Source organism: Mercenaria mercenaria, chromosome 10 (assembly GCF_021730395.1).
Source record: "Mercenaria mercenaria strain notata chromosome 10, MADL_Memer_1, whole genome shotgun sequence".
Taxonomy (NCBI): Eukaryota; Metazoa; Mollusca; class Bivalvia; order Venerida; family Veneridae; genus Mercenaria; species Mercenaria mercenaria.
Window position 1 is genome coordinate 25,824,267 of NC_069370.1, and position 13,358 is coordinate 25,837,624.

Sequence of the window (13,358 nt, forward strand, 5' to 3'; positions counted from 1 at the left end):
ATGGCCCCTTTTGGACTTAGAAAATATCAGATTTATTGGTTAAGTTTTATGTTTAGGTCAGCTTTTCTCCTAAACTATTCAAGCTATTGCTTTGAAACTTGCAGCAGTTGTTCCCCATCATGCTTTTTGCAAGAATTATGGCCCTTTTTGGACTTAGAAAATCATGGGTAGGACAATTTTTCTATTATACAAAAAAAAATCAGATGAGCGTCAGCACCCGCAAGGCGGTGCTCTTGTTTAAAGACAGTTGTGTAAGGTCATCTATGCAATTAATTTCAGTTGGCGATTTTGAAAGTGAAGCACTTCTCGTACCTCAGCACTGTATATTTGATCATGAACACGACTCAAACAAATGTGAGCGACCATCAGTTTGGAAGAAGACAGCTAGAGACGAGTGTGGGTCACGGGACATGGTTCTTGAAAGCTCAGGGATGCTGGTTGTTTGTGGCACAGATACATTTAGAGGAGTTGAATATGTTTGTTGTCCTAAAGGTAAATGTCATGTCTAGGGCATGAGAAATTTCCCTCTTTCTTCATTTTAGACTGATTTTTACCTGATTTTTAGCTCGACTTTTCAAAGAAAATGTAGAGCTATTGCACTTGCCCCGGCGCGGCGTCACCATTGGTTAAAGTTTTTGATAAAAGTCAGATATCTCTGTTACTATCAAAGCTATTGACTTGAAACTTAAAATAGATATTTACTATCAAAGTCTACACCAGGAGAAACAATCCCCATAACTCTGATTTGAATTTTGACAGAATTATGCCCCTTTTTAACTTAGAATTTTTTGTTAAAATTTTTGATAAAGTCAAATATCTCTGTTACTTTCAAAGCTTTTGACTTGAAACTTAAAATACTTATTTACCATCAAAGTCTACACCAGGAGAAACAATCCCCATAAAATTTGAATTTTGGCAGAATTATGCCCCTTTTTAACTTAGAATTTTTTATAAAAGTTTTGATAAAGTCAAATATCTCTGTTACTATTAAAGCTTTTGACTTGAAACTCTAAATAGTTATTTACTATCAAAGTCTACACCATGAGACACAATTCCCATAACTCTGATTTGAATTTTGACAGAATTATGCCCCTTTTTAACTTAGAATTAGAAAAAAAATTTTTTTGATAAAGTCAAATATCTCTGTTACTATTAAAGCTTTTGACTTGAAACTCAAAGTAGTTATTTTCTATCAAAGTCTACACCAGGAGACACAATTCCCATAACTCTGATTTGAATTTTGACAGAATTATGTCCCTTTTTAACTTGCAGGGTTCGCACAGACTTGAAAACTCCTTGAATTTCAAGCTGCTAGATGAAAAGTGCTTGAATTTGCAAAAACCTCCTTAAAACTCCTTGAATTCGTTTCTTGCCTTGAAAACTGCTTGAAAAGTGCTTGATTTTATGATAAAAGTCCTTGAATTTCCTTCTTCAGAAATTTTGGTCAGCTTAATAAAAAAAGATCGTAAAAGACGCTTTGTTATATGTACGCATCGCCATGTTTTATGTCTACGTAACCTATGTGTACCGTACGATACGGGTTTTAAACAGACCGGGACTAGGAAAATTACGACGTGTAAAAATTACGGACACCATTTCCGTTACCGATATCGAAGAAAATGTCGTGTATTTTCAACAAAAAGTGGCTTGTATCCTATCCATGGCTGCTCGAGCTCGAAAACAAACGGAAAGCCATGTGCAAATATTGTAACAAAGTTATTGGCATTAGTTCAATGGGTTAATCGGCGCTGAAATCGCACGTCAAGTCTGAGAAGCACAAGAAAAATGTACCTGATCGAGAGTCACCCACGGCCACTCTTGATGTGTTTACTATTCCACCTTCGCCCCCAGCAGCCAGAGGCACCTAAAACTTGATCTTATATGACATGATAAGTCGCTGTTGATGTAAGAAGTGTTGATCAATTGTTTGCCAGTTATTTTGTGTGTGATAAAGTGTTGATCATTTGCAAATTGGAACTTTATAGAAAAACTTATATCAGGTCTAGGAAAGTGGAGTATTTACACATTATCTGTAAATTTACAGATAATCTATAAATTTACAGATTTTTCAATCTGTAAATTTACAGATCAAGTGTTTGAAAACTGCTAAAATTATATTTAGACACAAAATCGCAGCTTGAAATTAGTTGATTTACTTATGGTATGTATAAATAAAGGTCAATTGTAACTTTCAGTCATATCTGTTGACTTTGATTTTTCTTAAAATGCCAAAAACTCAAAGTCAACAAAAATGGCTGAAACTCACAAATGACCTTAATTTATGCATGCTGTAAATAAACCAATTAATTCCAAGCTGTGGTTTTGAGTATAAATGTAATTTCATCAGTTTTCATACACACAATCTGTAAATTTACAGATTGAAAATTCTGTAAATTTATAGATTATCTGTAAATTTACAGATAATCTGTAAATATTCCACTTTCCTAGACCTGTATATCACGTGATAGTAATTTTGGATGTACGAAGTGTTCACCAATTGTAAGCCAGTCATTTCGTGTGTAATAAGTGCTTATTCAATTTTTTGCTTATCCTTGAAAACGTAATAAAAGTCCTTGAAAACCCCTTGAATTTTTTGTCAGTCTGGTTGTATGAACCCTGACTTGGAATTTTTTTTATTGGCAAAGCTCTAATTCGAGTCAAGCACTGAGAAAAGTCGAGCATGCTGTCTTACGGACAGCTCTTGTTATCTTTTCAGGTGGATTTATAGGATAAAAAAAATAAAATATCCATCCAAGAAAGGGACAGAAAAAGTAAAAAAAATAACAAACCTTGTTAATTGGTCCTTAATCAGCACATGTCACTAAACAGGGATGTCATTAAGCCCGAGGTGCTCTTTGATGCTTGCTGCCAGCAGACCTCATGTTTTTAACTGCTTTCGATTGGGACAAATTGCTTCCATTTGGATAAATTTTGAGCTAATAAATGTACAGACCAATTGTGTTATGCTATGGCAAGTTTATAAAGTGCTGAGGGTGAGCTGTTGTGATCAACCTGTGTCCATTGTTGTGCAATGTATATCATCAACAGTTTGACTGTTAACACTCTAGAGGTCACAATTTTAGCTCAGTCTTTATGAAACTTTGTCCGAACGTTTCCCTTGGACGAGTTCTTTAATGGGTCATCTGGGATCAGAAACTAGGTCATTAAATAGGAAAACCTTGTTACCACTTAAAAGGTCACATTCTATATCTCATCTTTTTGAAACTTTGTTAGATTGTTTGTCTCTATGAACTTTCGGACAAGTTAAAAAGTGGGTTACTTGAGGTCAAAAAAGAGGCCACATTTTCAGTTTGATCTTCTAAGAACTTTGTCAGAATGTTTGTGTTACAGTGTTAGAAAAATATGCAGCCAGACCAGAACTAGAACATGGGGTTGCGATGCTGTACAAACTTAAGCTTCCTTGCTACCTATACATTCTCACCCCATTTTAATATTCAAGTCCAATACCATGACATACTCTCTGCTATATGAAATTTGTCCTAAAATTTCTAATGGGACAAAGAATAAGGTGAACATGATTTCTGAGTACATTCAGTCACTGCTCCACATTGGACACCAAATGTCACTGGGTGAGAAAAATGTGCAGTCAGACCCTGTGACATTGACACACAACTTGGGACTGTGGCATGCTTGCTTGATCAGTCTTACGATGCTTTAAGTTATATGTACCTCTTGAATTTGAAGATGAATTTCCAATTTATGGGGGTGTATGTCACGGTACGGACTTGGTCACATTAGGGGAGAATATGTGTCATGCAACTGGTTAGCTTAGCCGGTAGAGCACTCACCCTGTAATTTAGGTGGCCTGTGTTGGGAGTCCCAGACTGACTGCTCCATGAAATCACGATTAAATTAAAAACGGGGTTACTTTAGTTACTATGTCGCTAGGTGAAATCATGGAAAGACCTTGTCAACACTGTAGAGAAGTTGTGGGGGAGGTGTATATAGGAGTGAGCTTGTCAGTCTGTTGGTCGGTCCGTTGGTTCTCATTGTTTCCAGACAATAACTCATGAAATGCTTGACAAATTTAAATAATATTTGGTACACAGGTATAACATCATAAAATACAGGTCAGATTCGACTTTGAGGTCAGTAGGTCAATGGTCAAGGTCACATTGACCCGGAACATTTGAACAGTTTCCAGATGATAAATGTAGAACGCTTGGGCCTATGATCATAAATTTTGGTACACAGGTGTAACATCATAAAATACAGGTCAACTTCGACTTTGAGGTCAGAGGTCAAGGCCATAACCCGGAACAGTTAAACGGTTTCTGGATGATTACTTGAGAATGCTTGGGCCTAGGATCATAAATTTTGGTACACAGGTGTAACATTATAAAATACAGGTCAGGTTCGACTTTTGAGGACAGTAGGTCAAAGGTCAAGGTCACAAGGACCTGGAACAGTTAAAGGGGTGTCCAGATGATAACTTGAGAATGCTTCGGCTTAGGATAAGAAAGTTGGTAGCGAGGTTGGTCATGACCAGCAGACGACCCCTTTTGATTTTGAGGTGAGTAGGTCAAAGGTCAAGGTTACATTGACCCAGACCAGTAGAACTTTTTTTGCAGGGTTAACAAGATTTAAATCATTTATTGATACACAGGTGTAACATTATCAAATATAGGACAAGTTTGACTTTTACATTGGATTACTTCTGTGACAAGGCCGTATTGTGGGGGTATATACTTTATCACTTGTGACAGCTCTAGTTTGGTTTGATCTTTGTCAGAATGATTGTCTCTATGAAATCTAAGTCTTGTTCAAAATTAGGTCATCTAGGTCAAAAACTAGGTCACTAGATCAAATCATAGAAACACTCAAAACTCCACGTTTTTTACCTAGTCTTCAGGAGAGTTGGTAATAATGTTTGTATGTTTAAAATCTATGATAAAGTTGTAACTGAACTAGATGATAAGGAAAAGTCATAGAAAAATGTTGTTTAAACTGTAGAGGCCACTTTTTCAACTTGATCACAATAAATATTTGTCAGAATGTTTGTCTATAGAATCTAGGTCAGGTTCAAAAGTGAGATACTGGAGGTCATAAGCTATGTCACTTGGTCAGATCTTTGAATAGGTTAATAATCTACCTGATTTACATTAAACATAGGGAAAATATTTGTCTCTATGAAATGTACACCAAATTAGATTCTAGGTTATGGTAAGAACTAGGTCAGGTGAGTGATACAGGTCTTGTGTAGATATAGGTCATGTGGAGTCAGCACTTGGACTGTTTACAGTCTAGAGCCCATCTTAATGAAGCTTAGAGTATTACACTTAATAAGAGGTTCTTCTTGGGTCAGAAACTAGGTCACTTGGTGAATTAAGAAGAAAATCTTGTTAACACTTGAGAGGCCACATTTTCAACTTCATATACATAAAACTTCGTCAAAATGTTTGCCTCAATGAAATCTAGGTCAAATTCAAAACTTGGTATCCAAGGTAAATATTTGGGTCACTGGGTCATAGAAAAACTTTATAAACACTCTAGACGCCACATTTTCTGTTTGATATTCTTAAGACTATGCCTTCCTGAAATCTAGATTGAGTTAAAAACTGGTTTTCATGAGATCAGAGACGAGATCACTAATGATGTGTCCCCCAGTGGGGTCATCTACTCTGCATGATCAATCATCCTATGAAGTTTCAGTATTCTGGGTCAAGTGGTTCTCAAGTTATTTAATGGGAAATGGTTTTCCGTGTTCAGGCTCCTGTGACCTTGACCTTTGATGGAGCAGCCCCAAAAACAATAGGGGTCATCTACTTAATAAACCCTGCCACCCTATGAAGTTTGAAGGTCAAATGGATCTCTAGTTATTGATCAGAAATGAAGTTTGATGTACGGACGGATGGACAGGGCAAAAACAACATGTCGATGGCCCCTACATTTTGCATGTTCAGTAGGTCAAAGGTCAAGGTCACAGGGCCTGAACCTTGAAAACGTTTTTTGCTCAGTAATTATAGCACCACTCAACTCATGACCTTCGAGCTTAATAGCATGACTGGGTTATGAAGTAGGTGACCCTTATGGTTTTTGAGATCTGTAAGTCAAAAGGTCAAGGTCACAGGGGCCTGGACCTTGGAAACCGTTTCTGCTGAATATCTTGAAAACCATTGACCCAGAACCTTCAAACTTGATAGCATGTTTGGGTTTATGAAGTAGATGATCCCTGTTGTTTTGGGGATCAAAGGTCAAGGTCAGAACCTTGAAAACAGTTACTGCTCAATGACTTGAGAACCACTTGACCAAGACCCTTCAAATTAATATGATGGGTGGGATAAGGCAGGTTGAAATGTATTAGGATATGATTTCCTGGTGGCAGATTGAGTGTTCGGAATTTCCAATGCTTCTGGATGAAAATGCTATTGTAATGGTTTAAATACCTTAGTATTTAATATAGCACTTTGACCATGTATTATGTGACAATACCTTGTGTTCTCAAGACTGTTAAGTTTAGTTAATCTAAAGCATAGAGGCTAGTGGAAATACAAAAGATGTAGTTGATTTTGTTAAGGACTTTTTGTACATTTATATAAGGATTTGACCAATGTTAGTTGTTTCCTGAAAGTGTTCTCTTTGTCAGCCCCAAGTTAAAGTTTAACTCATAGATTTGAATTTAATAAGATTACTTTGCATGCAAAAAATCAATGTAACTGGAGGCAGTTTCCATGTCATAGCAGGCTTTTCAACTACTTTATCAAATCAATAATATTGTTAGGCAGAATATTGATTAACGTAGAAATGAGAAAAATATTAACGATCGTGATCTCAGAACACTCTGATATTGAGCAGTTAGGTTTTGTGAGAGTAATCCATGCTGCTTTTATCCCATAAATGCATCCTATACTGATGATTAAAGCCTTTTAAAGAGCAACATTATATTGAAAATTTTACCAGGTTTTTTTCCATTAGTATTGATGCTCTGTTTTTAGCTCACCTGAGCAATGCTCAGGTGAGTTTTTCTGATCGCTCGATGTCCGGCGTCCGTCGTCCGTCGTCTGTCGTCTGTCGTCCGTCGTCTGTCAACATTTAGCTTGTGTATGCGATAGAGGCTGTATTTTTCAATTAATCTTCATGAATATTGGTCAGAATGATAACCTTGATGAAATCTAGGCCGAGTTCGAAAATGGGTCATCTCGGGTCAAAAACTAGGTCACTAGGTCAAATCAAAGAAAAACCTTGTGAATGCGATAGAGACTGTATTTTTCATTTCTTCTTCATGAATATTGGTCAGAATGATAACTTTGATGAAATCTAGGCCGAGTTCGAAAATGGGTCATCTCGGGTCAAAAACTAGGTCACTAGGTCAAATCAAAGAAAAACCTTGTGTATGGGATAGAGGTGGTATTTTTCAATTAATCTTCATGAATATTGGTCAGAATGATAACCTTGATAAAATCTAAGCCGAGTTCGAAAATGGGTCATCTCGGGTCAAAAACTAGGTCACTAGGTCAAATCAAAGAAAAACCTTGTGTATGCAATAGAGGCTGTATTTTTCAATTCTTCTTCATGAATATTGGTCAGAATGATAACTTTGATGAAATCTAGGCCGAGTTCGAAAATGGGTCATCTCGGGTCAAAACTAGGTCACTAGGTCAAATCAAAGAAAAACCTTGTGTATGCAATAGAGGCTGTATTTTTCAATTGATCTTCATGAATTTTGGTCAGAATGATTGCCTTGATGAAATCTAGGCCGAGTTCGAAAATGGGTCATCTCGGGTCAAAAACTAGGTCACTAGGTCAAATCAAAGAAAAACCTTGTGTATGCGATAGAGGCAGTATTTTTCAATTGATCTTCATGAATTTTGGTCAGAATGATAACCTTGATGAAATCTAGGCCGAGTTCGAAAATGGGTCATCTGGGGTCAAAAACTAGGTCACTAGGTCATGTCACGTAAAAACCTTGTGTATGCGATAGAGGCTGTATTTTTCAATTGATCTTCATGAATTTTGGTCAGAATGATTGCCTTGATGAAATTTAGACCAAGTTCGAAAATGGGTCATCTGGGGTCAAAAACTAGGTCACTAGGTCAAATCAAAGAAAAACCTTGTGTATGCAATAGAGGCTGTATTTTTCAACTGATCTTCATGAAATTTAGCCAGAATGATTACCTTGATAAAATCTAGGCTGATTTCGAAAATGGGTCATCTGGGGTCAAAAACTAGGTCACTAGGTCAAATCGAAGAAAAACATTGTGTATGCAATAGAGGATGTATTTTTCAATTGATCTTCATGAAATTTGGTCAGAGTGATTGCCTTGATGAAAACTAGGTCGGTTTTGAATATGGGTTATCTGAGGTCAAAAACTAGGTCACTAGGTCAAATTAAAGAAAAATCTTGTGTATACGATAGAGACTGTTTTTTTCAGTTGATATTTATGAAATTTGGTCAGGTTGATTGCCTTAATGAAATCTAGGTCGAATTTGAATATGGATCATCTGAGGTCAAAAACTAGGTCACTTGGTCAAATCAAAGAAAAAACTTCTGTATGTGATAGAGGCTGTATTTTTCAGTTGATCTTCATGAATTTTGGTCAGAATGATTGCCTTGATAAAATCTAGGTCGAGTTTGAACATGGGTCATCTAGGGTCAAAAACTAGGTCATATCTAAGAAAATGCTTGTTTTATCGAAAGAGACCAATTTTTTGGTCCAATCTTAATGAAAATTGGTCAGAATATTTGTTTCCATGAAATCACTAGGTCAAACATGTTTTACACTGTTATGGAGTGTTTCTTAGGTGAGCGACCTAGGGCCATCTTGGCCCTCTTGTTATATATTTTAACAGAATAATGTTTTAGTATTGATCTTCAAAAGTAGGCCATCTGGAGGCTTACTAAACGTTCTTTATGATATAAATAAAAGCTGCAAATACAAGCATCCTTGTATAGACTTTTTTAAGATTTTGTGTCCTACCTGCTAATAAGATTTTCCCTTTTCACAGGGTTTCAGAAATCCCATGTCCGGAGCCCGGGGGCTACCAGAAAATTCTGTCGGGCTACTAAATTTTTTCAGAGCGTGCCCGCCGGACTACCTTGAAACTCCGTATCGGGTAGCCCGGAAATCAATGATTTAGTATTCAAATATAATTTTGAAAGTTGTCTAAAATCCTCTTGTTTATCAAGAGATACACGCCCGAGGCTTTAATTATCTTACCACCTACTGTCACAACCAGCAAACAATTAACCGTTTAATCGTACCCGCAGGCAAATGTTTACAAAAACATGTGCACGGGTGATTTTAGACTGATCTTATAACATCAAATACGCTGATCGGTATTGTTTAAAACAATATGCAAACCAGTCTTAAAATTACGTCATTTTAGCGCCACCTGCCAAAGTGTACTTTCGGTTTCGCTGACCTCAATATTTATCGAGCGATCAGAAAGAATAGATGTTTGATTTTGAGGCAGTTTAGTGCCTACACTAACTGTTTATGCTTTTCAATTTATAAACTTGCCTAACATGCAAAAACATCGACCATGATTTAACAAAATATCAGAAAGTATACAGAATTTTGGACAAACATAATTTCGGATAAGTGAATATACAGTGCCAAGAAACTGAGAGACGTTATATACGCGGTTCTAGTCCGCTTATTAAACCAGACAGATGTTTAGAATCAGACAGAATTATTATGTCAACTTTAAATAATTTTGAGATAAATCACAATTCATACAGCTCTAAAAAAAAATGCAAGTTTATGAAAGTTGATTTGCATTCCTTTTACACTGCCATGTTGCAATAATTTAACTGTCAGGAGTACTCCTTGTAATATTTCTCAGTTTAAATACATCTAGTTTTATCTTTTAAAATGATAAAAAGGAGTAATGATAATTGCTATTTAAGAGAACAAAATTTATAACAATGTGCGTATGGCTAAAATTATGAAATTTAATCATTCCATCCACTGTAGTACAGAAGCACATAGTAGATTAACCGAAATGACCATTGCCAAATAAACTTAAATGTTCGGGCTACCAGATTAAAATTTTGGTAGCCCAATGGGCTACCAATAAATTTGCAGATTTCTGAAACCCTGCTTTTCAGAATGTCAGTCTGTCTGTCCGAATTTCTGTCATGCATATCTCAATAAGTATTTGACCTAATCATCAAACCTCACAGGATTGTCATTCAATATGTGAAGTTATGCACCTGATGTTTTGTTTATGATTTCTATTTGTCAGACCAGAGTTCTGGCCCTTGATTTAGTAAAAAATATGCCTAAAGGGCTTGGAAAGTTGTATCTTATGTTAAAAAGTATTTGATTTACAGCCATAGAACATTAAAGGATGAAGTTGTGCACCAGGTGTTCTGTTGCAATTTCACTCAGCCAAACCAGTGTTATGGTCCTTAGTGAAAAAATACACATAAAGTGCTTAAAAGTTTATGTGTTGCATATCTATATCTTTCACCTAGAGCCATGGAACAGTGTACAGTGACAGAAAATGGTGGGGGCACCAGTGTCCAATGGACACACATGTAGTTTCAAATAGTTCAGCTTGACTGCATGTAATGGCTGCCGGATTTAAATGTAATAAAATATTTAATTGACTTCTCATGAACCACTTGATGGAACCAAACTTTTCTTGAAGCATTCTGTCATGAACCAGTCTCAAGTTTGTTCAGATAGTTTGTTCTGACTGAACTTAGGGGCTTCCAGAGCTAAAAATAGAAATATATTTAAACAACTTTTTCTCATGAACCACATGATGGATGTTCATGTAATTTGGCCAGAAGCAAGGGCAAGGTCCTCCTCCTGTGAGGGAATTATGTCTCCCACCACACTGTGGTGTGGGAGACATATTGAGTTACTCCTGTCTGTGTATGTGTGTCTGTCTGTCACAAAGCTTTTCTGCTCTCTAAGTTGAACATTTCTCATCCGATCTTCACCGAACTTGAACAAAATGTGTTTGCTGATAAGTCCTCAGCCAAGTTTGATAACTAGCCAAATCGGCACAGGCACATCTGAATTATGGCCCTTGAACATAATTACCGACATTACCGATACAGTGTTGTAGAACGGTTACTCCAACATGTGAATACCAATAGGCCACAAACAGTATACAAAGACAGACTTACTATTCAGATGATTAGGCAGTTGTGGGAGACATGCTCTTTTCTCAAAAGCACCTCCAGTTGGAACTTGTTTTCATTGTTGTGTATTAAACTTACAAACAATTTTAATTACTAGCTGATGAAACTTCATGGAGCTTGTAACATTTAAAGGTACTGAAGTATAGCAAGGGGTAGGGTGATTTTACTGAGGTGCAGGAGGATGCCTTAAAATGCTCAAATGGATCTCTAGCACTAAGTGATCAGCTGTTGACATGGCTATTTAAAAAAGCTGTTAGATTTTTCTTTATTGAATTGTATTATCTTTCAAAAAAAGAGTTACAGAAACCCTTCTTAAAGAGTTAAGTTGAATTAGACATTTTCCTTACAAATTTGAAGTTTTTTTTAGCTCACCTGTCACAAAGTGACAAGGTGAGCTCTTATGATCGCGCGGTGTCCGTCCGTGCGTCCGTCCGTAAACTTTTGCTTGTGACCATTCTAGAGGTCACATTTTTCATGGGATCTTTATGAAAGTTGGTCAGAATGTTCATCTTGATGATATCTAGGTCAAGTTCGAAACTGGGTCACGTGCCATCAAAAACTAGGTCAGTAGGTCTAAAAATAGAAAAACCTTGTGACCTCTCTAGAGGCCATTTATTTCACAAGATCTTCATGAAAATTGTTCAGAATGTTCATCTTGATGATATCTAGGTCAAGTTCGAAACTGGGTCACGTGCCATCAAAAACTAGGTCAGTAGGTCTAAAATAGAAAAACCTTGTGACCTCTCTAGAGGCCATATATTTCATAAGATCTTCATGGAATTGGTCAGAATGTTCACCTGATGATATCAGGTCAGGTTCGAAATGGGTCACATGCCTTCAAAAACTTAGGTCAGTAGGTCTAAAAATAGAAAAAGTTGTGACCTCTCTAGAGGCCATATATTTCACAAGATCTTCAATGAAAATTGGTCGAACGTTTTACCTTGATGATATCTAGGTCAAGTTCGAAACTGGGTACGTGCCATCAAAAACTAGGTCAGTAGGTAGATAATAGAAAAACTTGTGACTCTCTAAAGGCCATATTTTTTCATGGGATTTTGTATTGAAAGTTGGTCTGAATGTTATCTTGATTTATATCTAGGTCAGGTTTGAAACTGGGGTCACGTGCGGTCAAAAACTAGGTCAGTAGGTCTAAAAAAAGAAAAACCTTGTGACCTCTCTAGAGGCATATTTTCATGAGATCTTCATGAAAGTTGGTTTAGAATGTTCACATTGATGATATCTAGGTCAAGTTCAAAAGTGGGTCATGTGCCTTCAAAAACTTGGGTCAGTAGGTCAAATAATAGAAAAAACCTTGTGACCTCTCTAGAGGCCATATTTTTTATGGGATCTGTATGAAAGTTGGTCTGAATGTTCATCTTGATGATATCTAGATCAAGTTCGAAGGGGTCAGTGCCATCAAAAACTAGGTCAGTAGGTCAATAATAGAAAAAAACCCTTTTGACCTCTCTAAAGGCCATATTTTTCATGGGATCTGTATGAAAATTGGTCTGAATGTTCATCTTGATGATATCTAGGTCAAGTTCGAAACTGGGTCATGTGCGGTCAAAAACTAGGTCAGTAGGTCTATAAATAGAAAAACATTGTGTGACCTCTCTAGGCCCATACTTGGGAATGGATTCCCATAAAAATTGGTCAGAATGTTCACCTTTATGATATCTAGGTCAGGTTCGAAACTGGGTCCGTGCCTTAAAAAAACTTGGTCAGTCGGTCAAAGAATAAAAAAAACCTTGTGACCTTCTAGAGGCCATACTTTTCATGGGATCTGTATGAAAGTTGGTTTTGAATGTTCATTCTTTATGATATCTAGGTCAAGTTTGAAACTGGGGTCAATGCGGACAAAAACTAGGTCAGTAGGTCTAAAAAATTTTTAAAATCTTTTTTACCCTCTCTAGAGGCCATATTTTTCAATGGATCTTCATGAAAAAATTTATCTGATGTTCACCTTGATGATTTAGGTCAATTTTGAAACTGGGGGCACATGCGGTCAAAAACTAGGCCAGTTAGGTATAAAAATAGAAAAAACCTTGTGACCTCTCTAAAGGGCCATATTTTTTTATGAGATCTTCATGAAAATTAGTGAGAATGTTCACCTTGTTTATATCTAGTAAAGTTCAAAAAAAGGGTCACGTACCTTCGAAAACTAGGTCAATAGGTCAGATAATAAAAAAAACCTTGTGACCTCTCTTGAGACCATATTTTAATGGATCTTCATGAAAAT

The 13,358-nt window shown here is 36.6% G+C and overlaps 1 protein-coding gene across 1 annotated transcript in view; it reads left to right on the forward strand.

The window, feature by feature from the left end:
- LOC123559597 (amyloid-beta precursor-like protein) overlaps nucleotides 1-13,358 on the forward strand; it is a 75,046-nt gene that overhangs the window by 18,100 nt on the left and 43,588 nt on the right. Inside the window, exon 4 of the mRNA XM_053516831.1 lies at nucleotides 280-492. Coding sequence (XP_053372806.1) covers nucleotides 280-492 — 213 coding nt within the window. The remainder of the gene's footprint in view (nucleotides 1-279; nucleotides 493-13,358) is intronic.